This window comes from Diabrotica undecimpunctata, chromosome 5 (assembly GCF_040954645.1).
Source record: "Diabrotica undecimpunctata isolate CICGRU chromosome 5, icDiaUnde3, whole genome shotgun sequence".
Classification (NCBI taxonomy): domain Eukaryota; kingdom Metazoa; phylum Arthropoda; class Insecta; order Coleoptera; family Chrysomelidae; genus Diabrotica; species Diabrotica undecimpunctata.
In genome coordinates, this window is record NC_092807.1 from 49,000,764 (window position 1) to 49,026,634 (window position 25,871).

A 25,871-nucleotide genomic window follows, 5' to 3' on the forward strand; every position below is an offset into this window, starting at 1 on the left:
AATACACATTTCAAACAATATAACCCTACTTATATTCGTAAAATTCTTAAAATGACACTTAGGAATGGAGGGTATAGTGTGTTGCCTAGTCACATGGCTCACTTAAAAATATCTACAAAATCATAACTACTAAAATACAACTTTTTACAATTATTATATGCTAATTTCTTAAAATGCCCTCACATAAATAATTTTTATAAAATTCTCTAGTATATAACTTATTTAAAACAACCAAATATCTAATATTATGTAGTATATAACTTATAAATTATTTTCTATAAACCCTAATCGTATTAATATATATATATATATATATATATATATATATATATATATATATATATATATATATATATATATATATATATATACACTTCTCCAAGAAATTAACGCACCACTTTGAAATATTAAAATATTTTATTAGCGTTATTAAAAATTTTCATTGTAATGTTATATTTTGCAAGCCCCTTGTGTATGCTATTCGTATACTCTTATATTTATTGTCTCTGTTTTATCGCTATAGTTTTTTTTGCAACAAAACAAAAAGAAGCAAAAAATGTACTAATTCTATAAATATAGTAATTTTCACGTGTTCACGAATTTTATTCGGCTACTGATTAATTGTTGAATATTTTTAATTGTGTTTATTATGGGGCGTCAGTCACGTAATTTAACCCGAGATGAATGTGCCCAAGTAGTGATACTGTCGAAAGAAGGTTGAAGTTACCGAAGAATTGGTAGTCGGTTGAATGTGTCCCACACATCCGTCTGACGGGTTTCTCGACGGAGATTCCTCGAAATAGGGGATCATACTCGCAAACCAGGGCAAGGACGAAACCGGGTAACTACCCCTATTCAAGATTGATTTTTAAGAGTTTCTGCTCTTCGACGACGTTTTGTAACACATCGTAGTCTACAAATTCGACTTCGAGACGTGCATGCTATACAAATTACTACTGAAACTGTTCGCCAGCGAGGGAATACAACTTAATACCTAGGATTGCCGCCCGAGGTCCTCTATTAACTGCAGAGCATCGAAGGGGGAGACTACATTTTGCCACAGAACACGTTAATTGGTTAGAGGCTGACTGGGAACGAGTGCTATTAACTGATGAATTCTGATTTTGTTTGTATAATAACGACAGACGTGTTCGTGTGTTGCGACGACCCAACGAACGATATGCTCAGTGTAACTTCTCACACACCACATTTTTTGGTGGAGGATCGGTTATGGTGTGGGGTGGTATTACTTTGACCGCATGTACGGACCTAGTGGTCATACAAATGGAACTGTTACAGCTGAAAGGTACATATTGGAGATCCTGGAGCAATATGGTGAAAATTTCTTACTAATGCAAGATAATGCCAGACCTCACGCTGCACAGATCGTCAGAAATGATCTAGAAGAGGCAGAAATTAACACTATGGAATGGCCAGCACATAGTCCGGATTTAAATCCGATTGAAAATCTCTGGGATATCCTTGGTAGGCGATTAAGAGCGACACCGATTCAACCAAACAACTTACAGGAAGTGGGAGAGAGGCTGATCCAGATTTTTAGAGAACTAGACCAAAATGAAATACGGAAATTAATTTTAAGTATGGGCCAACGATGTGAGGCTATTATACGTAGTAGAGGTGAAAACACCCGTTATTAAGACTTTTTTTATATTTTAGTTTACTTTTCTTATCATTATTTTTTTAGAATTTTCCATTTTATTTTTTTTTTCTCCTGTACTTCAACATTTTATGATGATTAGACAAATTGTTATAATTACTAATAAAATGTAGAATAAATCTGGTGAAGTTTTATTTTTTATTCTTTGCCTGTTTACAACTAAAATTGATTTATTGAAGTGGTGCGTTAATTTCTTGGAGAAGTGTATATATATATATATATATATATATATATATATATATATATATATATATATATATATATATATATATATATATATATTATATATAATACTCTGCTTTAATTTTAAATTTAAAGTAATAATTAAAAAGGAAATTATCACCATTTCTCAATAGCCTGCTTTATAGAAAATATGCTGTCTATATAGGATCTTCCTGCATGAATGCCATTTTGTTTATCTACATCTGTCATCTCTTCTTCAATTTTCTTTTTTATTATCAAAACAGTTTATTTTACAAAATTTTTTTTTTAGTTTTAAGTTTATTTATTAAATATTTTTATTGTCATTATTTAAAGACTCGTGTTTTAATCAAATTATAGATGCTTTCGAGTTACAATTAGGTATTGGGTTACCACACATCGAGTATTTGGGCTGTTAAGTTGCGATCGCTTAAACCATTGTATATAGCCTATTAGTATTATGGTTCAAATTACTGCGGTTATATCGTCTGTGATAGATTAATGCAGATTGTGTTGATTGCCTCGAAAATATTTTTATTCAAGTAGCGTATTTTGTTGGGTATGATCGTAGTGGATATTAAGTTATATAATTTTGTATAGCCTATGGGTTAATACATGGAGTGGAGATATAAAAAGTAAAATAAGTAAAAAATAGGAATAAACATAAATATAAGACAAGTATAAACTAACCATATAAAATAGTTTAATCTATTTTTTACCCATTCTTCTAAAGGGTGATTCATTTAGAGGTACTTTTTTGGTGGGGATTTGATTGGTGATCGTGCATGAATACTGTCAAACTGATATTTCGCTTTGGTTCAGTATTGCTTGACATTTCATGATGGAAAGACTTAGCCCGTCACAGCGTCTACAAATTATTTAGTTGTATTTTGAAAATGGGAGTTCTGTGAAGAATGTTTTTCGTGCGCTTAGAGCAATTTATGGTCCACATAATCGGCCTACCGATCGTACAATTCGCTTTACGATTAGTAAGTTTGAAATCCAGTTTTCATTATTGGATAACACGCGACCAAATAGACCACATTCAGCATGTAGTGAAGAAAATATAGCGGCGGTAACGGATAGTGTACTCGAAAATAATGAAGAATCGATTCGTCGCCGTTCTCAACAGCTTGGCTTGTCATATGCAATAACTTGGCGTATTTTACGTAAGGATCTTGGTTTAAAAGCATACAAAATTCATTAGTGTAAGAGGTGAAGCCGACCGACCTTCCGAGTCGTCACCGTTTCAGTTGATGGGCTCTTGATAATCTTTTAGAAGATCCACTGTTTTCGAGAAAAAATTTTGTTTGTAGATGAGGCTCATTTTTAGCTTAATGGGTACGGGTTACACAAAATGCCCTATTTGAGGTGATTACCAGCCCAAAGGGGTTTAAGAATTGCCATTAGACCCTGAAAAAACAACTGTTTGGTGTGGTTTATGGGCTGGTGGAGTCGTTGGTTCATATTTCTTTAAAACAGAGGTCATCCAGAATGTTACTGTGAATGAAGACCGTTATCGTGCCATGCTAACGGACTATTTAGTACCTGAAATTGATCCAACAAGATGGCGCCACTTACCATACAGCCCGTGAAAGCATGGCTTTACTGCAAAAACTATTCGGTGAAAACATTATTTCACGTTTTGGACCAGTTAATTGGCCGCCTAGATCCTGTGACATCTCACCTCTAGACTCCTTTTGTCGAGGCTACCTAAAGTCCAAGATCTACATGAATAAACCAGATACGATTGAGGCATTGGAGGCCAATATTACTCGAGTCATTGGTGAAATACCAATCGAAATGCTGGAACAAGTCATCAAGAATTGAAACTTCAGAAATTGTCTTCAAGAAGTAATTGTAAAGAATGGTTCTTTACTAAGATAATGAATAATTTCAAATAAAATTTATTTTTTCCATTGTCTTTTCTTGTTGAAAATAGTACCTCTAAATGAATCACCCTTTATTAGTTTTATCATATGTAAACTTCTTTCAGCTCTCTTTTATCTATCTCTATTACGTTTCAGTTATTTCCACATTGATCCTGCAGATTTTTTAATGTCGTCACTCTAACAAAATTTCAATTATTCTTCAAAAGGCAACATTTCCTTCTACAATTCCCTAAATATTTGTTGTATCCAGGCAATTTTCACATTAATTTAGTAGATCTTTTATTTGAATTTTAGGCGCATCAACTTATGGTAATATTAGCACCGCTCGGTCTTATAAATTTTTTTTTACATTTTTGGATACACAATATACTTATACCGGGATAATATTTACATTAATTTTGACATACGTCAATCACAGTCAATCAAGATTTTCACATACATAGATTTTGAATTACATTGGTTGTTACAAGCATTAACTTTTACACATTTATTTTTACATAACACTGATGTTTATATTTGGATATATATTCTATGAAGCATTTGAGATGTGGCTTTATAGAAGAATGCTGAGAATATCATGGACAGCAAGGATCACGAACAACGAAGTTCTAGAAAAAATGAAGAAGGAACAAGAGATTGTGTTTACGATCAAACGCATAAAATTGCAATATCTGGGACACGTTATGAGAAATCAGCACCGTTACTCCCTGCTGCAGTCTATATTGCAAGGTAAAGTCAAAGGTAAGCGAGGACCCGGTAGAAGGAGAATATCATGGCTGCGGAATTTAAGAACATGGTTTAAGAAAACCTCAACGGAGCTGTTTCGAGCCGCAGCGAGCAAGGTCATGATTGCCAATATGATTTCCAACATCCGAAACGGATAGGAACCAGAAGAAGAAGATATATTCCTATTGATTTAAGAAAACCTAAACTTACGAAAAGTCGAGTAAGACATGTTGTACACTTAAACTGTTAAAATACTTACCATACATTTGATTAACACTTCCAGTGATGTGGTATTCATATGTTACGCGTGTATGTACTAATCTCAGTCTATTAATTATACTTTGGTCTTTCCTGCTGTTACACTTATTCTTCCATCTTGTAACTATTTTTTTTAATGGTACTTAGTTTTTGTTGAGAATAATTCCATTTTTAAAGCCACTGTTTATTTAATGTCGAGGTAATCCATCAATGTAAATCTTTCTTGTATGTAGTTTCTCTTAACTCTTCGTTGTTAACTAAAGATTTGGCAGCAACGTCTACTATTTTATATTTTGGTTCACCAAAGTTATGAACTTTGTTAAACCTCCATCACTCGCACCTCAAAAAATTACGCCATCACTCGCGTGTTAGATTTTATCTAACATATGGGTATACGTCAAATAAATGAGTCTTTAGTACTTATTGGTTAATTCTATTGGCTATTAACTCACAAAAAATGATAAACTTATATTTTTTTTAAACAAAACTGCAAAAAAACTACTAGGTAAACTAAAACATATACACATTACCCTAAAACAAAACAAATAGGTGAATTTATTCCAAAAAAAAAATGTACGCATTACGCATAAAATTAGATTTATTCCTCTTCTAGGTAGTGGTGGCAAGTAAAATTTATTAAACCAGTGTGCTCTTTACATATCGGCAACTTACAGTTAGTACAATAATGTTGGGTAAACCTGTTCTTCCTTACAGGGCAAAACGAACATCTTGGTTTTATAGTTGGAGTTGCCCCTTGAGAAACTGATGGCTTTTCTCCGGTTATATTACGGATCCTTAGTCAACTGAAAAGGCAGATTTGGGATATTGGAACGTTGTTGAAGATGGGACATTAAAAGTTGCTTGCCAAGCTCCGCAATGTAGCTTCTTCGAGATGTTACAATATTAGTGTTATTGTTGTAAATTATTTGGCTGTTTATAGTTGAAATATTTAGTAGGCTGCAAAAAACAGTAAACGACCAGCGATTGCTAAATCGAGTCACTAAGTATTCTGCCATCATCTTATCAACAACATCCACTCTGCTTTTTGTGAGGTTGTAATCAGTAATAATCTCTGGCTTCATGATATGCTCTTTAGTGTCTTCATCAATGAAACCATCGCTGTGTAGTGTTGAAAGTAGTAGTACATTCTTATTTCTTTTGGCACATATGATACAAGTATACACTTGTTTCCATCGTCACCATATGCTAATATACTACTGCATAAAGGTCTTACATTTATGTTTATGAACTCAGGGGGAATTTGTTGTTTGTTTTTATGCAAAATACCTATCGTTGTCAAGCAATGATCGTTCAATAAAGAGTTGGCTAAGGGTACAGAGGAAAAGTAATTATCCGTAGTTACATTTCGACCGGTTCCACTTATGGGTCATATAAGTCTTTTTACTACACTAGATGCATCGTTGGGTAGTTGATATGGTCCTTCAGGTTGTTTGCCGGGGTAAATTTCGAGATTTTGTGTGAAAAATGTTCTAGCGTCCACGAAGGCATAAATCTTGATTTCTTATTTCACTGGCTTATTGCCTATATACTGTCTAAATTTGCATCGACCACGAAACGCTTCTAATATTTTATCCATGGTAACATAGAATCCAGGAGTGTATACAGATAAACAGTTAGTGACAAATATTTGATATATTTCTCGAACGGGTGCAAGATTATCAACTGCCGCATTTTCTTGCCTCTTGATGGCGTCGGCAATTCTTATAGCTTGAATTATTTGGTGAAATCTTTTCTTGGATATAGTAGCTGCAAAAATATCTGGAGCTGTGTCATCTAATTTCCAGAGTTCATCAGTATTTAAATGTTGCGCTCTCTTTACCCCAGCAAGGATCAAAAGTCCGATAAATGCTTGCATTTCCTCGTAGTCAACAGCAGGACAATCCCTAGGGCGAGTATAAAACACTCTCATCATATCCAGTTTTTGATTTGTATATTTTACAATATTCTTGGTCACAGCTTCCGAGAAAAACAATTTCCAGCATAATAATATGGTTTGGGCGACTTTTGCTTTTGCTTTTACTCCAGGTAAGTTCGAAAAAATATTTCAAGCTTTGGTTTTACCTTTGGGAGTGTGTTTCTTATGTTTCAACCATGGTGTTTTATCTTTGCCATAAAATCTTGGATAACCATCATCTTGGCCGCTTTCTTTCATTGCATCTTCAGGATCACTGGCTAGATCTTGTGTGGACTGCTCAGAATCTGTATTGTGTATACTGTGTTCAGAACGAACATCACCTAAGTCCTTATTAGAATCTAGTGGTTCCACATCGCTGTCTATCTCTTCATGCCATTTCAGTAACTGGTTTTCCATTTTCTTGTCCATATTTACCTGCAATAAACCAAAATATCGCTTATAATAACGGATGTTCAACAATCTATAGGTATTTAACTAAAAATCGTACCTTTTATTATAATATTATAGCTTTTCTTAAGTGATCTCTCTAAAAATCAACACAGGCCAACACTCGCGTATTTAGGTTTTTTCTAAGGCTCCGACGAATGCGATTGCTCGCGTGTTAGATTTGACCTAACAACAACTGCTGTCGGCTATAAGATAATAGGTACTCCCACCATTATTTAACATAGTCTTATACTAGTCTTCATAAAAGTATTCCTGGTTGCAGAACCCAAAAGAAGCAATATTTTGAAAATTATGGCGAAATATTTAAAAATGTTACGGTACGAGTGATGAAGGGTTAAGTAACATGGAATTACAATAAATATTCATTTACTGAACTAAAATACACTAAGAAGCGCCACAGGGAATAAACCAAAATAGTGTTTTTTGTTGGTTCCGAAAAGAAAATACATTGATAACAAACAATAGTACATTATAATCTTAAATTAATTATTGTAGTAAGTATTCCGAGTTATTTTTCAAAAATATTTAAATCAATGTTGTCATTGACTCGTCTTTATTTCTCAATGAACTGTGAATCTGTGAAATAATAGACGTCAAATTTTTACTCTTTGAGTTTTTTGCCGACATTAATAACAGCATTTACAAAAATGAAACTACCAGAAAGAGAACGAATCGAGATATTAATCATGATTGGTTATAAAGATAGAGTGAGGACTCAAACAGACGTTGGTAATTTATTAATTGCTAAATACCTCAATTGCGAACCAGTTACTTAATCAACAGTAAGTAAAATTGAAAAAAAAATTAGAGAAACGGGCCATTAAAGATCTTCCCGGAAGTGGTAGAAAATCAATATCCGAAGCCATGAAACTGGACGTTGTACTGGCGTTTCAAGAAAATCCCCATACCAGTTCTAGGCAAGTCGCACTTGATAATAATGTCCACCAATTAACTCTTGTAAGAGTTCTAAAAAAGAAGAAGTGGCATCCATACAAAGTTCATTTGGTTCAGGAGCTATTAGAAGATGACTTTAAGAGAAGAATCGAATTCTGCGAAACCGCTATGGAAAAATGTAACAGAGATCAGGGTTTCAAACAAAAGGTATTTTTTTCTAATGAAGCGTATTTTAAGCTGAACGGTCAGGTAAATCGCCAGAAATATCGATACTGGGCAAGTAAAAATCCACATTAGATGGAAGAGTATAGGACACAATATCCCGAGAAGGGGAATGTTTGGGCATGCATTACAAACAATCAAATTGTAGGGCCATATTTTTTGAGGAAAACTGCTTCTCGTTATCTAGAATTTCTTCAAGACTATCTGTTGCCACAGTTAGAAATCGCGTTAAAGTAATATTAAATTCAATAGCAGAAGCTAATAAGTTGGTCACAAATAAAAATTTAAAAGAATTAAACTTAAAAGCTTTCATACCTAATCACCTTTTAGAGGTCAAGGGTCTGATCCGAGACGTTGACACAAGTTACGACGTTGATTATTTAAAACAAAACATAAATTCAAACTCAAGGGTTCTAGACATCAGACGAATGCACAGGAAAATTGAAAAAGATGGTAAAGCTGAGTATGTACCTAAGAAGACCATTGTAGTCAGCTTTGAAGGAAACATATTACCCAGCCATATATCCGTTAATTTTGTTTATTTTAATGTGGAAAAGTTTATAGGCAGGGTCACACAATGCTATAGATGTTTGAGATTCGGACACATATCAAAACAGTGCAAAAGCAGCCAAGAACATTGTATTTTATGTGGATCTGTCAAAACCGAAGAACATAACTGTTCTGAATTTAATAAATCATGTATACATTGCAAGAGTACACAGCATACATCGATTTCCAAACTATGCCCAATTTACGATGAACAGAAACGTATTAAAAATTTGATGATAGAACAGAAAGTATCCTTTTTAGAAGCCAAAAAGCTTTTTCAATCTTCATATTCAGAAATAACAACGAACAATCGCTTTTCTGCCTTAACAAACTACGAGGCAGATTTCCCGAAACTACCTCAAAGTTCTGGTAATAAACATTCCTTCCAGCAGCCACAACCTACAAATTCTCAACGTTCGGATAGTAGCAGACCTATGGCACTAACCCATAACAACAAAAAACGTAAAGCCACTACTTCTCCCTCATCCCCAAACTTACAGAACCCTCCCATGTTTAACTTCCGTTTTGGACCATCACATCCTCTTCCCCAGTATCCAAAGCAATCTCCCTTTCAATCCACAGAAGGTGATAATAAAGATATTGCTCAGGCAGTGACGGAGTGTGTCATTAATTTTTTAAAAAATATTCACACACTTGAGGATTTAAAATCTGTAGATAATGAGAGCATAAATCAAAAAATATTTTCAGTATTGGAGGGTACTAAAACATTGAAATAAAATTCTTAGCATATATCAAAATTAAAAATATTTTTCTAAATTATGTAATTCAAATGGAACTTTTTTCTGGCAGTATTTCTTATTTAAACATTAATCCAAGATCAAAATGCACTATTAAACAAACAAATATGAATGTTTTCACTTATTTTATTATACAACTTTTTACTTATTCGTTAGAATCAGATGTTGGAGGACATCTTCAGTAAATAAGGTTTTCCAAGGACAAACAACTCTAAGAATTTTACAATGGAACGGAAGGTCCGTTGCATCCAATAAAAATAGTTTAGTTCATTTTTTAACAGCTGAAAACATTGATATAGCGTTGTTAAGTGAAACATGGTTCAAACCAAATCAAAACTATATATTTAAAGGTTATAATATAATCCGCCAGGATAGATACGATGGATATGCCGGTGTAGCAATTTTGATTAAAACTTCTATCTCATTCTGTCAAGTGAATATTACTAAAAATTTCAATGATAAAATTTTAGTTTGTGGCATCTCCGTTAAATTTAACAATTTAGAATTAAGTTTCTTGTCTGTGTATAGGCCTCCTAAAGTCCATACTTCTAAAGATGATTGGAAAAATATCTTCTCTCAAGTTACATCACCTTGTATAATTGGAGGGGATATGAATGCTCATAACTCTTTATGGGGCTCACTGCACAATGATGCTGCAGGTCATCAAATCGTCAGTAGTGTCGAGGACCTAGATCTTATTATTTTGAATAATGGGGAACCCACATATCTTTCCAAATATGGTACTCAGAAATCTATGATTGACATTTCTCTCTGTACAGCTAATCTAGCCAGTAAAGTTTCCTGGTCCGTATCTTCAGATACCTTAGGGTCAAATCATTTTGCTATAACCATGAACCTTTCCACAACTAACACATCACATGAAACAATTTATCCAAAAAGCAAATGGAATATCAATAAAGCCAATTGGTCACTTTATACATCCTTAATAGAAAACATGTTTGTCTTACTATAGTATCTCTTTAAACACTTACGAAAATTATAATTTTCTTATTAATTGTGTTAATGAATCTGCTTCAAAATCTATCACTCAATATAAAATTCTTAAACTCAAAAATCGTCCCCCACCACCATGGTGGGACCCTGAATGTGATATTATAATTAATGAAAGAAAAAAGGCTTTAAAAGCTTACAAACTTTCATCGAGTTTTGATAACTACTTAAAATGTCAGGAAGTTACTGCTCGAACAAAAAAGCAGTTGAAGCAAAAAGCTAAATCCAGTTGGATCAAATGGTGCTCCAATTTAAACAAAAATACCTCTGCTAAGCAAATATGGTCACAGGCCAACAAAATGAATCGAAAACCGCAGAATAGTATAAAACCTTTCAGCAATGAAGTTTTAGATGACTTCTTTAATAAAGTTTCTCCTCCCTGGGTTCAATATTTCTCTAACCAATCCGAACAAAGTCACCAATCCAATCACTTTTTGTTGAAACCTTTCACTAAATCTGAATTAGATTTCGCTCTCAAAAATTGCAATAATACCTCCCCAGGGATTGATCAAATCAAATACCCTATGTTAATCAACCTACCAAGAGCCGCTAAAGATCTGCTGTTACAGGTATTTAATGACATCATTCAAAATAACATCGTTATTGATTCATTTAAAAACGCCATTGTGGTTCCTATCCTAAAGTCTGGTAAAGATCCAAATATTGCAAATTCATACAGACCAATATCGTTACTTTCCTGTGTTTTTAAAACTCTAGAGAGACTCATAAAATTTAAACTGGATTGGTGGTTACAAAAAAATAATTTGCTACCAGAAAATCAGTTTGGTTATAAAAGAAGCTTTGGAACACTAGATGCTCTAACAACCATTGTGGTAGATGTACAAAATACCTTAACCAGAAACAACTATTTAACAGGACTATTTTTGGATATTGAGGGAGCATACGAATCAGTTTGCTTGTCAACTTTAAGAAATAAAATGGTTAATTTATTTCATATGCCAATCGCATTCGTGGATACAATAATTGGATTTTACACAAAGAGGATCATCTATGTAAGAGATCATAATAACAAGCTAATTGGACCGCGATATAATTATCAAGGTATACCACAAGGCTCAGTTTTATCTCCAATCTTATTCAATATATACAGCTCTGACATACATAACATCCAAATAAATAACAGTTCATTCAAAATCGTACAGTATGCCGACGATTTCTGCATCTATACAGAAAACAAAAAATATGAAACCTGTATACAAAGCCTTAGCAAAGTATGTGAATCCCTTTTTTCATGGTTCTTAGAGAATGGTCTCAATTTATCTATAGAAAAATCAGTAGTATCTATCTTCACAAGACACAACATTCCTACAAATGAAAATATCATTCTGAACGATCAATGTTTTAAGCTTCAAAATCATGTCAAATATCTAGGCCTTATTTTGGATAAGAAGTTAACTTGGAGACAACACATAGAGTACATGCTTGATAGATGTAACAAAGGCAGCAATTTCCTCAGAATGACAACTAAAACGTGGTGGGGTTGCGATGTAGAAACATCCTTGTTGTTTTATCGCGCATATATACGATCTATTCTAGATTACGGTGCTACTCTTTATGGTTCCGCCTCTAAGAACCTTTTAAGAAAAATCGACACGTTTCAAAATTCTATTATGAGGATATGTTTGGGTGCTATGAGATCAACCCCTATACAACCCTTATATGTTGAAGCCGCTGAGCTACCTCTGGAAAATAGAAGAAATTTGTTAAGTGAAAAAAGCCTTCTTAAAATTCTATTAACTAACTCCCAGTTATTTTCAAGCGTCGGGAGAAAAAACCTTCCCCGCCTTTATGCATGGCATTACAGAATAATCCTATTTTTTTCAAGAAATTGGACACGGTTGACAGAAGCTTAGACTACTATTCTTTATTCCACAGAACTCAGGTTATAATACCCACTTATAGTGAGAACACCATTATGAGTAGCAATCTTCTAATATCTCTATTGCAGGATTATAGGGAAGCCACAGTAATATACACGGACGCATCAAAAACAACAGAAGGGACGGGATGCGCATACTTTTTACCTGCTACAAACGTAGATTTCAAGTATAAACTACCATATGAATTTTCAATCTTTTCAGCGGAATCAATAGCCATACTTGAAGCTCTAAAATATGTTAAAAACACCTGTAATAGACATATCTTAATTCTGTCAGATTGCCTTTCAGTTTTGCAGAGCATAAAAAACATTGAATTACCCTCAACATTTAGCAACCCCTACATATTTGAAATAAAAGACCGATTGTATCATTTATCATCGACTGGAGTCAACATAAAATTTATTTGGGTCAAAGCACATATTGGTCTCAAACACAATGAATATGTAGATCACTTGGCTAAAATGAGTGTAACAACTGGCTCTACGTTGAAATATATGCTTAACACATCAGATGTTACTACGATTTTCAAAAAAAATCAGCAACTTAGATGGAAAGAGCAATGGAAACATTACTGTTCTACAAACTCTAAAAGGTATACCTCTTTACAACCAACTCTACCTCAAACAACCTGGTTTCAGAATTTCAAAGCTCCTCGTAAATATATTACTACTATAAATCGAATACGCTTTGGACATGCATGCTACCCATGCCATTTATTTAAAATTAAAGTCATCGATGATGATAGTTGCAAACATTGCGGCAAGCTAGGTGACCTCGATCACATCTTCTTTGAATGTCCTAAATTTATTCAGCATTCAAACTCCCTGTATACAAAATTAACTAAATGCAATACATACGGTCCATATAATATACAGTCTTTGTTAGCCATAGGTTCTGTAACAATATATAATTTAATTATAGAATTTTTGTCAGACACATGCATAGCTTTATAAATCTGGTACTCGTTCATGAAAATTTTCATGAGCGTGTATAGGATTAGACTTGTACCCTTTGTTCATCCTATATGTAACAATACCTTATCCGTGGTCCAGTATTGTTTGTCTGTTAAAATAAATGTCTTGACGGACCCCTAGACGAGAAGCGAGTGTCCTTGTATTTTCCTTCGACGTGTTCTTCTATTAATTATTCGTCTATTTCGTTTTAGGGATATCGCTGTGCATTTGTCTGAGAGAAATAATCTGTACTAATCTGTCTATACTTTTTTAAGGAATATATAATAACCTTTCGAGACTGGCTGAATGACGAAAGTCAATGCCACAAAAAAAAAAAAAAAAAAAAAAAAAAAAAAAAAAAAAAAAATCTGTTGCCACAGCCTAATCAGCTATTTCCAAATAGAAATGATTTGTGGTACCAACATGATGGCAGTTTAAAAAAAATCAATTTAGACAAAAAAGACATTGAGTTTATTAAGGCTATATACTGGAACCAGAAAGCAGTGGTAAAGGTGAACGATATAGAAACAAATAATATACCGATTGCGAGAGGGGTTAGGCAAGGATGCGTCTTGTCTCCGACGCTGTTCAACGTGTACTCACAGGTCATATTCAGAAAAGCCTTATGGGAAAGAAAAGAGGGAATAAGAATTGGTGGAGAAATCATAAACACCATGAGATTTGCAGATGACACGGTAATTATGGCTGAGAGTATAGAAGAACTACAAACTTTACTAGATGCAATAAATAGTGAATGCATTTAAATGGGACTTGATATCAACACAGATAAGACCAAATTTATGATAGTATCAAGGAGTCCAATAAATAATGAACAACTAACTCTTGGTGGACAGCAAATAGAGAGAGTGACAAAATATAAATATCTGGGAGCTTATCAATATCAGACCAAGAGATCAGGGTATGAATAGAAATGGCAAGGGCAGCGTTCATAAAATTCAAGCAATTGTTCTATGACAAAAATTTGAATACTGTGCTGAGACTGAGGTTTGTTGAATGTTACGTCTGGTCGCAACTATTTTACGGGGTAGAAACATGGACATTAAAAGCGCAAATAGTTAAGAAGCTTTAAGCCTTTAAACTTTGGATATACCGGAGATTGTTGAGAATTCCATGGACTGCCAGGGTCACCAATGAGGAAGTGCTGAGAAGGATGGGTCGAGACAAAAAATTGTTGGGGACAATAAAAGTACGCAAGACTGCATACCTTGGACACATACTGAGAAATGATAAATATAGTCTTCTGCAGGTCATCATGCAGGGTAGAGTCGATGGCAAAAAGGGAATAGGTAGAAAGAGGAAGTCATGGCTGCGAAATATTCGAGACTGGACAAACATGACTCTAGACGAATTATTCCACGTTGCAAAAGACAGAGAAGCTTTTAAAAATGTGGTACCCAACCTCCGTTAATAAGGTCGGCATAATAAGAAGAAGAAGTTACATAATACCTTGACATCGCTCTAAAAGCGGCTCTGGCCGGGTCAATTCTGGATATAATTCTGCGTTACAATTTAACCCATATCTAACGTAAATAATTTAATTAACTTGATACTATTTATATAGATAAACGATTGTATATTCTTTTGTTTACTTATTTTGAGTATTTTGGTTTGCCGCATGTTCAAATCCAGACCTGCTTCCTTACAGCTCTCAACGACACTGTTAAGTAATTTTTGCAGATCTTTTTGAGTAGAAACTAGGAGTACAGTAGCGTCTACATATCGCAAATTATTGATGATTTCATAATTCACAATTATTCCTTCTTGGTTTTCAGAAAGTGTATTTCTGAAAATTCTTTCGGACCAATACAAGTTTGCAATTATGCGAACGTCTCCACCATCCAAACCAATGACTCTTAGAACTTCGATCAATATAAAGTGCTTAACACGACCAAATGCCTTTTGGAAGTCAATAAAATAACAGTACATGTCTATAGATATATCATGTTGGAGCAAGTACAATTTATTATTCCAAGCAATATTTCTCTCGTTCCAAACCCGTTACTTAACCAAACTGTGTGTCACTTAAGTATACCTCGTATTTATTATCGATACGACCATGTAAACCTTTAAATTTCAATAAACGAACTGAAGGTTTTATAATCAGCACAAGTTTTTGCTGTTGTCTTCTTAAGAAGAGTTATGAACAATGAATTGGACTATCCATTAGGTAGGTGTCCGCTGGTATTTTACCACTGCGTACCAAGTCTATTAACAATTTTGGGCTAGTGTAGGTCATATCGAAAAGTTTTTTATAGTATAACTTATGTAGGAAATACGTTAATATTTATTTCTTTTTTTTTATATAGTATATTCGTCGAAATAATACTGATACTGTACGTCATTATAAAAGCCAAATATGCTGAATATAATTTGGGCCAGTAATTCTTATCCGATATAGGTCGTGATATTGTATATTGTATATAAATCATGTAGTGTATAACCTATTTATGTATATAAATTGGTTTTTTTATTTAGAATTATCGATTTTATTATTAAAACAGTTTTGTTCTATTATTAGAACCATAGACGTTTTTTTTTTTGATTGATTTTGACTTAACAGTTTTTTTTTTATTTATTTTTTTTACAGGTGGATAGCGACGCTCCTCCTCAAATGTGCGACACGGCCTGCCAAACACGCGAAAGTCTCTTCACCACGCAAGGCTACAGTTCTGGAAACTCAACGCCTAGCCACAGCATCCATACAAACTCTCCACCAGCACCGTTTAGCACATTTGGTTACAAGAAGGAGGCTAAGTTTAAAGCGGAAGCAAAAATAGAAATGAATAAACATGACCAACAGAGGCGCCCGTACAGCGTCCAAACTACAAAATCAGCGCCCGATGTCATTGTAACGCACTGACAAATGCAAAAGGCCGCTTGGGAGCCATATCGCAGACGGTACCCTCGGCATATTGGTACTCACGTCTCCTTTAAGGAGATTTTAGGAACAGAAGGGACTCAAACGTATAAAACTGATTTTTATACATAAATTATATAGAAAAGTTTTTTAATGATTAGAATATTCAATATTTAAGGAATATAAAAGAAAAAGCTAGGTATGTTTTATTACAGAAATAGCAGTTTTATTAAACCAATCTCTATTTATATGAAAATTGTGAGAATTTATGTATAAAAGATGCTTATAAAAAGCAAAATAAATATTACAATGTTTTTTCTCTTAACCTATTAAGGCTCAGATTAACTTTCCTTTTATAAATTTTACTACAATTTTTATTACAAGTCTCTTTGACCTAAAATTAGAAGAAAACATATGACTTTTTTTTTTAATTTTGATTTTGATAATTTGAGGAGTAGGTAGATTCAGACCTCAGTGTTGTTTGACGGTTCTTGTATTTATACAGAACACGTTACTGATATGTCACGAGTGACGGTAGTAGGCAAATTGAGACCCTGAACTCGAATGGAACCGTATCCATCTTGAAAATGGCTCCAAAATGGGTGCCGAAACGTCGAGCATTAAATTGTCAACGCGGTTCTTCCCGAGAACTTAGTGATTTGCATTTATCTGAACGCGAAAATCTATCCTAACGTATATATATACACGTTATAGCTAATATTCGTACTATTTACTGTAGCGGACATTTGCAGCTAATCATTAAAAACCCGATACAATTTAAAATTCTTCTTGTTATAGCTTAACTAAAAGTATTGCGAAAATTCTGACTAGTTTTTATTCCAATCTGTTGATGTTGCCCGAGTGTTTCGTTCGTGAAATATTTCCATGTGCCAGAAAAGTAATATTACAAGCTAATCTCCGATTAAAATTTAATCCAAGATTATGCCATCGTTTCGCTCTGCTGTTAATTATCCTAATTGTTTACAGAAACGGTAACAACTTTGCATGAGGAAAGCTGACAGTTTCAAATTAGGAATAATCTTAACGATATACGAATTGACTAATATAATGAATTAATATATAAATGTACAGACACAAGCTTGGTTCAGTATGTACTAAGCATACAAATTTCATAATGCATGCAAAATGGTTAAAATTGGTTATGTAGCCAAAAGTATTTTACTTTAATAAAAAAACCGTTTTACGACAGTTAACGTATTACTAAAATTAGATTATTTGATTAACTTTATATATTAAAAAAAACAAACATAAAGAACTTTTTTTCAGCGATAAAACTGGTCATTTTCAATGAATAATAAAAAGCCCTTATCTTTTAGCTTCGAAAGTGGGCGAAATATAGATAATGTTTAACACACCACAAAATCATTTGTAGTGATTCAGTAAAAACGAGGACATATTTTCATTAGCCATAAACGATATTATATAGAAAAGAAAGGCAACTTAAGGAAAAGCAGTTAGAAAGCAGAAAATGGCTAAGCAATCAAAACAAAACTCGAAAGTTTTACAGAAATCTAAACAAAATCATTAAAGAGTTTAAGTTAAAAATAGGGAGCTGTAAGGCAGAAAAGGAAATATCGTAAGTGATATGGCCTCAATCTTGAACAGATGAGTTGAAGTTTTTGACGCAAAATTTAATAGCCATCATATCGAAGAAGCAGATAACACTCTAGCAGATCGAAATGATTGGAATCTATTCAACCCAACCAAAAGATTACCTACCACTGAAAAAGTTGCCCAAGCCATTAAAATGCTGAAAAATAATAAATTACCAGTAACTGATCAAATTTACAGTGAGGTCTACGATAATGGTGGAGACGCTCTGCTACAAACACTATAAACTTTTACAAGAAATATTTAATAATAGGTTTTATTCGCTTTATTTTTGACAGTTTTTTTGATAAAGATGCATTAGGAAAAGTATATAAAGTAAAATAGTACACACAGGTAAAAAATGGTCCATATTGTATAAAAGTTGATTATCTTTAGGGGAGAAGAAAACAAAACATTTTAATTTTTGCAGCTAACCAGTTAATAAATAAGCAAAAACTACTAGCGTATTAAATTTCTCGAATCAGATTTGGATAATCTTTCAAATTAAGTGTCACGTAATCCCCTTTGCTATTAAAAAAATTGAAATATCGAAATACTGAAACATTAATACCGTTAGACAGTTAAAAATTATAATCAAGGTGTCCGAGCAATTTAGTTTTATCTGAGATGCTAGAAAGGCTTTGACTTTATCCTTTCTTTACATCCCTAAAACGCGACAATAAGTATTTTGACAAAAATCAAAAACTGCTCGATATTGTTATTTAAGATAATCAATTTTACAATTGATTGATTAGTTACCACAAATCTAGTTCTAAAGTTTCGTTTCATTTAACAATTTTTATGAGGTTGCAATCCTTAGTACAGGGTTAAAGTTGTAAGAATTATCTTTGCATAAAAATTGGTCCTCCTTGATACAAATTTTTGATTTTTGTCAAAAGTTTAGTCCATTTGTCAGAGATGTGACCTTTTAAAATCATACTAACAAACTGAATTTTGCTGATAATATCAATTTCTAGACCCTACAAAGATACAAAAAAGTTTACTACATTTAACCACCAGCTTTCACCTGAAACGCCCCCTCGTAGTGGGTGAAAAATGAACAAATCGATTTTCCAAAAACCTGTACGCTGCACAAAAAATGTTCCAAATGAATAATGTAGTTAAGATAATTTTGAACAAAAATGTTTATTAGCCCTTTTTAAGTAAAATGAACCGTTCTCTTACAAACAATGCTTGAAGTGACCGGTGATTTGGAAATTAAGTTAACCGCAAGAAATTAATTTTGAATAAAATTTGTATTAATTTTGTAAAAAGTGCAGCTTTCGTATACATGTTTTGCGTTTTTCCGCTATTAAAGTCGATTTTTAGAAAGGTGTTAAATAAATAAACGATACGCAATTTTTGTCATTTTTACGATTTTCAGGAGATCAATAACATCAGTGTTAGCGCCATATTTCCATAGTTAAAGCTTAATTTTCAAAACTTATAAAATAAAATTTCGATTTTGAGTTTTGGCAACTGATATGAAACATTTGAAATATACGTAAAAATATAGAATTTAAACTTAACCCTAGAACACTAACCTTAATTTACACTCCCGTAGACACTAACCATTCGCACTAAACAAATTAAGATAAAATTATTTTTTTAAATGAACAACACACAACATTTATATGCCTAAAATATGCAAACAAAACTCAAAATTTATTTATCTATGTCACAGGTAACGTAACAACGAGCACGGTGTTCTGCGCAAAATGCTCAGTTGCTGTGATTGCAATGAAGTGACGTCATTCTTTTTTTTTAGGGACATATGTAGCATTCAGTGCGTTTGTTATAAGGTTGACTGGGGTCAGCAACTTCCAAAAAAATTTAAATTAAATCGCTAATCATAAGCTTCACCAAGTGTTGCAAAGTCGGCATCGCAACGAAATTTGGTCGAAAGTGTCCCCAACACTCTTTTTTTGGTAATAATATATAATAGACGAGTAATCTACAGCTGGCGCCGTTTCTTGCATCCTAATTTCCAGCGATTTCTGTCTCTTTAGTTTAAAACTAAAGTAATCTTTAGTTTTTAAATCTCTAGCGGTCTCTGCATCTTCGACATCCTCTCTCCATGACCGTCTTGGTCTACCTCGTTTTCTTTAAGAGAGCCGAGTCTATTTTTCTCTATTATATCTTTTTGACCGTCTACTTTCAGGCATTCTCTGCAGTTTGGTCTTTTGGCTTCGATAGTATCTATTATGTCTGTGTTTGGTTATATTGCAATATTATTTATGGTTTTTTAATAGTTGGACAAACAACTAAACCTTCGTGCATTGTCGATAAAACTAGTACGGTATTGTTCTATCTATATGTTCTTATAGAAAAGACTCAAATTGGTTTCCGTGAAAGTATAAGTGTGCAAGATGCACTACTAGTGCTTTGCAATCATATTTTAGCTAACTTTGATAAGAGTACTAAAGTTATCTGATTGTTTTTTGACTTAGCACGAGCTTTTGAAACTAATCATCCAATACTGCTGGAAAAACTTTATCGTAGTGGTGTTAGAGGAACTGCGTTAAAGTGGATCCGCACCTTTTTATCGGAAAGGTTTCAAAAAATTAAGGTCAATGTGAATGGGAATATAATATTTTCTTCAAAAGAAAGTGTCCTCTCCGGAGTTCCACAGGAAAGTATCATTGGCCCTCTTTTATTTTTGATTTTCGTCAATGATTTAAATCAACTGATAAACGATAGCTCAACATGTTTGGTTTGGAATCCATTAGATAATTTTTCTGATGCACTAAATGTTCGAGTAGAAAACATGGAACATCAATCAGGCTGTTATGTCACTCAATTTGCTAACGATACCACAGTTGCGCTAAATTCCAATATTTTTTTTCATGTAGTACAAAAAGCGAACTGTCTTGTAAAAAGTATGACTCATTACTGTTTAAATAATGCCCTATTCTTAAATGGATCAAAGACCAATATGGTAACCTTTTCACCTTCTACTATGCAGATGAGTCCATTCGTAAAACTTGACAATGGGTCAGTGGTAAATAGCCATTCCACTAAGTTGTTAGGTGTTTACCTGGATTCTAATTTGTCTTGGAGCTCTCACGTTGATTATGTAGTGGGAAGATTGTCTGTGCACTGTTATGTTATATGGCAACTTAGGAATTTTTTCTCCCTAGATATCTTAAAACTTTACTTTTTTGCTCATGTACAGTCAATTTTGCAATACTGCTTAGTTTGTTGGGGAAATTGCTCGCGAATTAATGAGGTGCTTGTTCTTCAATAAAAAAAAATATTCGTACCATGACGTTTCGAAGGCGCTTGGATTCCTGTAGACCAGTTTTTAAACAATTAAATATTTTAACTGTAATTTCGCTGTATATTTTTAGTTGTGTTGTTTATGTTAAATCACATAGATGCAATTTTATTTGCAGAAATGATGTTTCCTTAATGAGTGGCTACAATTTTCGTCACAGAAATGATTTGGTGACCCCTGTTCGTCACTTGACCGTTGTGGGCAAGGGTCCTTACCCAACATGCGTTCGTTTGTATAATAAATTACCTAATTATGTTAAAGATTTAAATATTTATGTATTTAAGAGAACAGTTAAGGACTTACTTCTGGTAAACAGTTTCTATTCGTTAGTGGAATACTTGCACGCATCCTTTTAACAATTTGTATGTTTTTGTGTATAATTTATATGTTTTTATGTTAACTGCTTTTATGTACTTATAGTTTTTACTTATTTATAGGTTGTATTTGGCGCATTTCAATATTTCAAATTTCAATAATTTCAATATTTCAAAGCAAAATCTTGTATTTCCGATTTCTCTGTTTTTAAGATTAATCATTTCAGGAAGTATCTCTTGTTTATTTTGCAAAGTACTAATAATTGGAAGGTTATAAGGAGGCTTCAAAAGACTATCCGCAAGGATCAGTGAAGGAAACCACTTGTTCATTGTGACGTTTTGGTAACTTCCGTAAATAGTTTTTCAGTCAAATTTTAACATAGTATTCTTCTAGAGATTCTTCATTTGTGTGCGTATGTTGGCCGAGGTAAGGGTCTGCGTTCAACATGTACTTGGTACTCACGTCGCAAGTCATTACAATTTTAATTTCCTACTTGGCTGGCTTATTCGGGATATACTTTCTAAAAGGGCACCGGTCCCTAAAAGCTAATACATGCTCGTCAATAGTTACATAGCTACCTGGACGATAGGACGCTTTACAATTAAAAATAAATTTCTCCCATATTTCCTAGATAGGGGCAAACCTATCTATATCTTTTCTTTTAGTTCTTGTAGTTTTATCGTCGAACCTAAGATTATGTAGAAGAAAATCAAATCTTTCGCCAGCATATTGTTACTTTATAAACGGAGCCAACCATTTTGGAATCAAGCATCTCTCTGCTATGAATATGGTTATCTTTTTGTCCTCCAGTAAATATAAGTAGTCCAACAAGAGCATTTAATTCACCCCTTGTTACGAGATAATTAGTATGTTTCAAAACTTTAAAATTTTTAGAGTTTAGGCTGTTTTCGTAACAGAATTTTTTGGTGTGCAATAGAATCGTTTAGTAAACACTGAAATACATCCAATGGTGTATAAGAATCTTTTGGCTAGATGGTCCTTGAACAGTACGCAAAATATTCCTTTTTGTAGTATGTTTTCGAAGATTAGATACAGTACACCAGCTATGACCATTTTTGCCTTTGAGACTCGTAGCCAAATTGAAAGTATGTGGTTCAGATTCGTCCACAATGTTTTTAGTTTCTCGCTCTCCAACTTGTTGAAAACACACTTCTTCATTACCTTTTTCGTTTTGATGAGGCTGATTTATTATTTACTAAAATGAATGGTCTTCTTAAGTCGGTTTCCACAGAAAAAATCTCATATTGAACTCTACATGAAGTGCTGGGCATAGAAACATTAGTAGAGTGGTTATTAAGCTTTCTTTTTTTTTCGTTTTAGGACTGCTACACTCAAAATCGATGCTTTCATTATCAGAAAATAAATGACTTAAACAATTGTGCACTCTATCTTTACTTCCTCAATTACTAGAAGTTTTCTCATTTGATTGTAGGCTACCATCATCTAATTCACCCATTAATATTTTTTTGGTCTCCAATTCCAATTCTAATTGAGTTAAGGGTCTTTTATCGTCAAATTTTCTAGCTAATTTTTAATTAAAATTTTCTGTAAATGAAAAAAGAAAATAATAATACCAAAATAAAAAAAAAACGTTAACACTCTTCTCATGACGCCGCGCCGTCTCCTTTCGAAGGTTGTCGATCCAAATGGCAATTGTAGTTTTGGAAACTGCTGCGCGAAATATTTCTGCGGATGAGCAGTCGAACCATCTCCTCAGGTCTTTCAGCCACGAGGTCTGGCGTCTTCCTACTGATCTTTGGCCCTGTACTTTTCACTCCAGTACAACTTGAAGTAATTCTTATAATTATAATATAAGTATGTAACTCTTTGTACCCATGGAATTCTTAATATTTTTCTGTATATATACATATCAAAAGCATCTATTCTTTTTTCTATTTCAGTCCATTGTCCAACTTTCACAGCCATACAGTAAGACAGAAAAAACGTAACTTCTGATCATTCGGATTCTAAGCTGCAGACTGAGGTCTGATCTTGTAAAAAATGTGATGCTTTCCTTGTTTGTTCGATTTTTGATAGGATTTCTTTTTTTGGATTAAACTGACTATTGATATCTGCTACATTAACACTAACTTTTCGTAAAAAATATGAAGCAACTGCGATCTTGCGGTTAACGACTGTACAAAAAAGGCAACTACACTGTGAATGTACTAGACAAACTGATTATCGAAGCTACTTCAATACTTATGCTTCTACAATTCATGCAAGGTTGCCAAATCTTAAAAACTAGTCAGCGTTCGTAAACTTTACGAATGGTTAGTGTTAGTGTACAATCAAAAAGAAGCAGTTATTTTTATGAATATTAATGCCTTACATTGATTGCAAAAACTCAAAACCGAAATTTTATGGTATAGGTTTTAAAGATTAGGATCTTACAATGGAACTTCCATAGTGACCGGCAATAAAAATAATAAATTTTATTGATTTCATGAGAGTCATATAAAATGGTAAAAAGCGCTCAACGTCTATTTATTTAACAACTTAATAAACACTGACTTTATTTGCAGCGAAATACAAAAAATGCATGCGAAAGTTGCACTTTTCACTGAGTGACAGTGATAAATCACTGGTCGCTTCAAATGTTGTTTCTTAGAGAACGATTCATTCCACATAAAAAATGCTAATTTACATTTTACTTCTATATTTTTTTAGCTTTTTTCTACAGTGTACAAATTTTTGTTAAATCGATTCTTTTTTCTCCCCTACGAAGGGGCATTTTAGGATAAGCTGGGAAGTAAAAGTGTTAACTGGAAGTAAAACTTTTTTGTATCATGTTTAGATTCTTCGAATTGATATTTTTAGTAAAATTTAGCTTATTCGTATAATTTTTAGAAATGCAGTGGCATTTTCATCTCTGACGACTTATATAATAACATATCTGGAATAGTCAGACTGCTATAAACTAGCTTTTTCATTTATAACCTGTAACGTAGCCGAAGTACACTGTAAAATTGATTGAATCTATGTTATATACAACTGAGTTAAAGGTTTGGTTTGCTAAAATAATCAATAATAAAATTTAAAAATTATACCTTAAAAATATAGAACGTTTTATAGTATATTAATTAACTATTGATCATGTTCACTCTATTGGTTTTCTACATTATGCCTTCTCAATAATTTCATTAGCAAAAGTTATGGGTTATGGGACCCATAGTACGTGTTAATATAAGGTTTAAGAGTAGAGAACACGTCAAATATAGTTGAATAGAACAATACATGCACTACACACATTCTTAGTGCAAGACCGCATAAGAGATCTAAGAGATCATATATTTTTTACATAAAAATATCAGAAGTGAATTTACCAAAAGGGAACAATATTAACTTTTATTTATGGATTAAGTTGATGGATCGAAATTAGTAGCTTAATATTACATATCAGTTATACGTATCTTCACTTAAATAATTAATGTGTTATTACAATTGTTTAAGCTGGTATAGTTTTCAAATACATCTTTTTTCTAGTTTTTTCGCTACTAAAAATGAAAGTTCAAGTTTAACACACTAAAGTTGAATCCGTTATTTTTAACAAAGGTTAGCATTTGGTTAACCTTTTTCCAAGGTTTGAGGCAAAATACTAATAACATAGGCAATAAAAATATTTCTATCTATTTATACAGCCCTTGCTGTCCAATTTTGAACATAGACCTCCTCTTCCCTCTTCCATGTCTCTCTATTGTAGACAGTTTGTATCCACTTCGGACCTACGTGTTTCTTCAAGTCATTTGACCATCTCATTTGTGGCCTTCATCTTTTTCGTTTGTAACCATATGATCTCCAGTGTATAATCATCTTATTCCATCTGTCGTCTTTCTGTCTAATGGTATGTCCAGCGAACTTCCACTAAAGTTTTGCTATCTGCGTTATTACATCGGTCACTTTTGTTTTGTTGCGGATCCAAGTATTTCTTTTCTTGTCTGATAGCCTGATGTTCAGCATTTGCCTTTCCATGGCTCTTTGGGTCTTTGCTATTTTTTTCATGTTTTTCTTTGTAAACGTCCAAGTTGAGAACCGTAGGTGAAAACAGGAAGTATACATTGGTTGAAGATTTTTGTTTTTAAATATTGGGGGTATATATATACCCCCCAACAAAAATATTTACAAAATAAAAAACAAAGATAGACATTACTACTGATAGACCCAAAATCCTTGAGGTTGTCGAATCCTTTTATCGCGAAATGTATGAGAGCACCGACGAAAGGAAAAATCAGCCCCTTCCCAAAATCACAAAACAAGGATCAGAATAAATGCCAGAAATAACTCCATACGAAATCAAAAGAACACTTTTAGAAATGAAAAATAACAAATCCCCTGGCGATGAA

At 33.2% G+C, this 25,871-nt stretch overlaps 1 protein-coding gene across 1 annotated transcript in view; it reads left to right on the top strand.

Moving 5' to 3' along the window:
* The window catches only part of Neto (Neuropilin and tolloid-like), a 1,182,027-nt gene extending 1,165,337 nt beyond the window's left edge, over positions 1 to 16,690 (top strand). The window contains exon 11 of the mRNA XM_072533253.1: positions 16,035 to 16,690. Coding sequence (XP_072389354.1) covers positions 16,035 to 16,307 — 273 coding nt within the window. The 3' untranslated portion in view covers positions 16,308 to 16,690. The remainder of the gene's footprint in view (positions 1 to 16,034) is intronic.
* Positions 16,691 to 25,871: the final 9,181 nt, after the last annotated feature.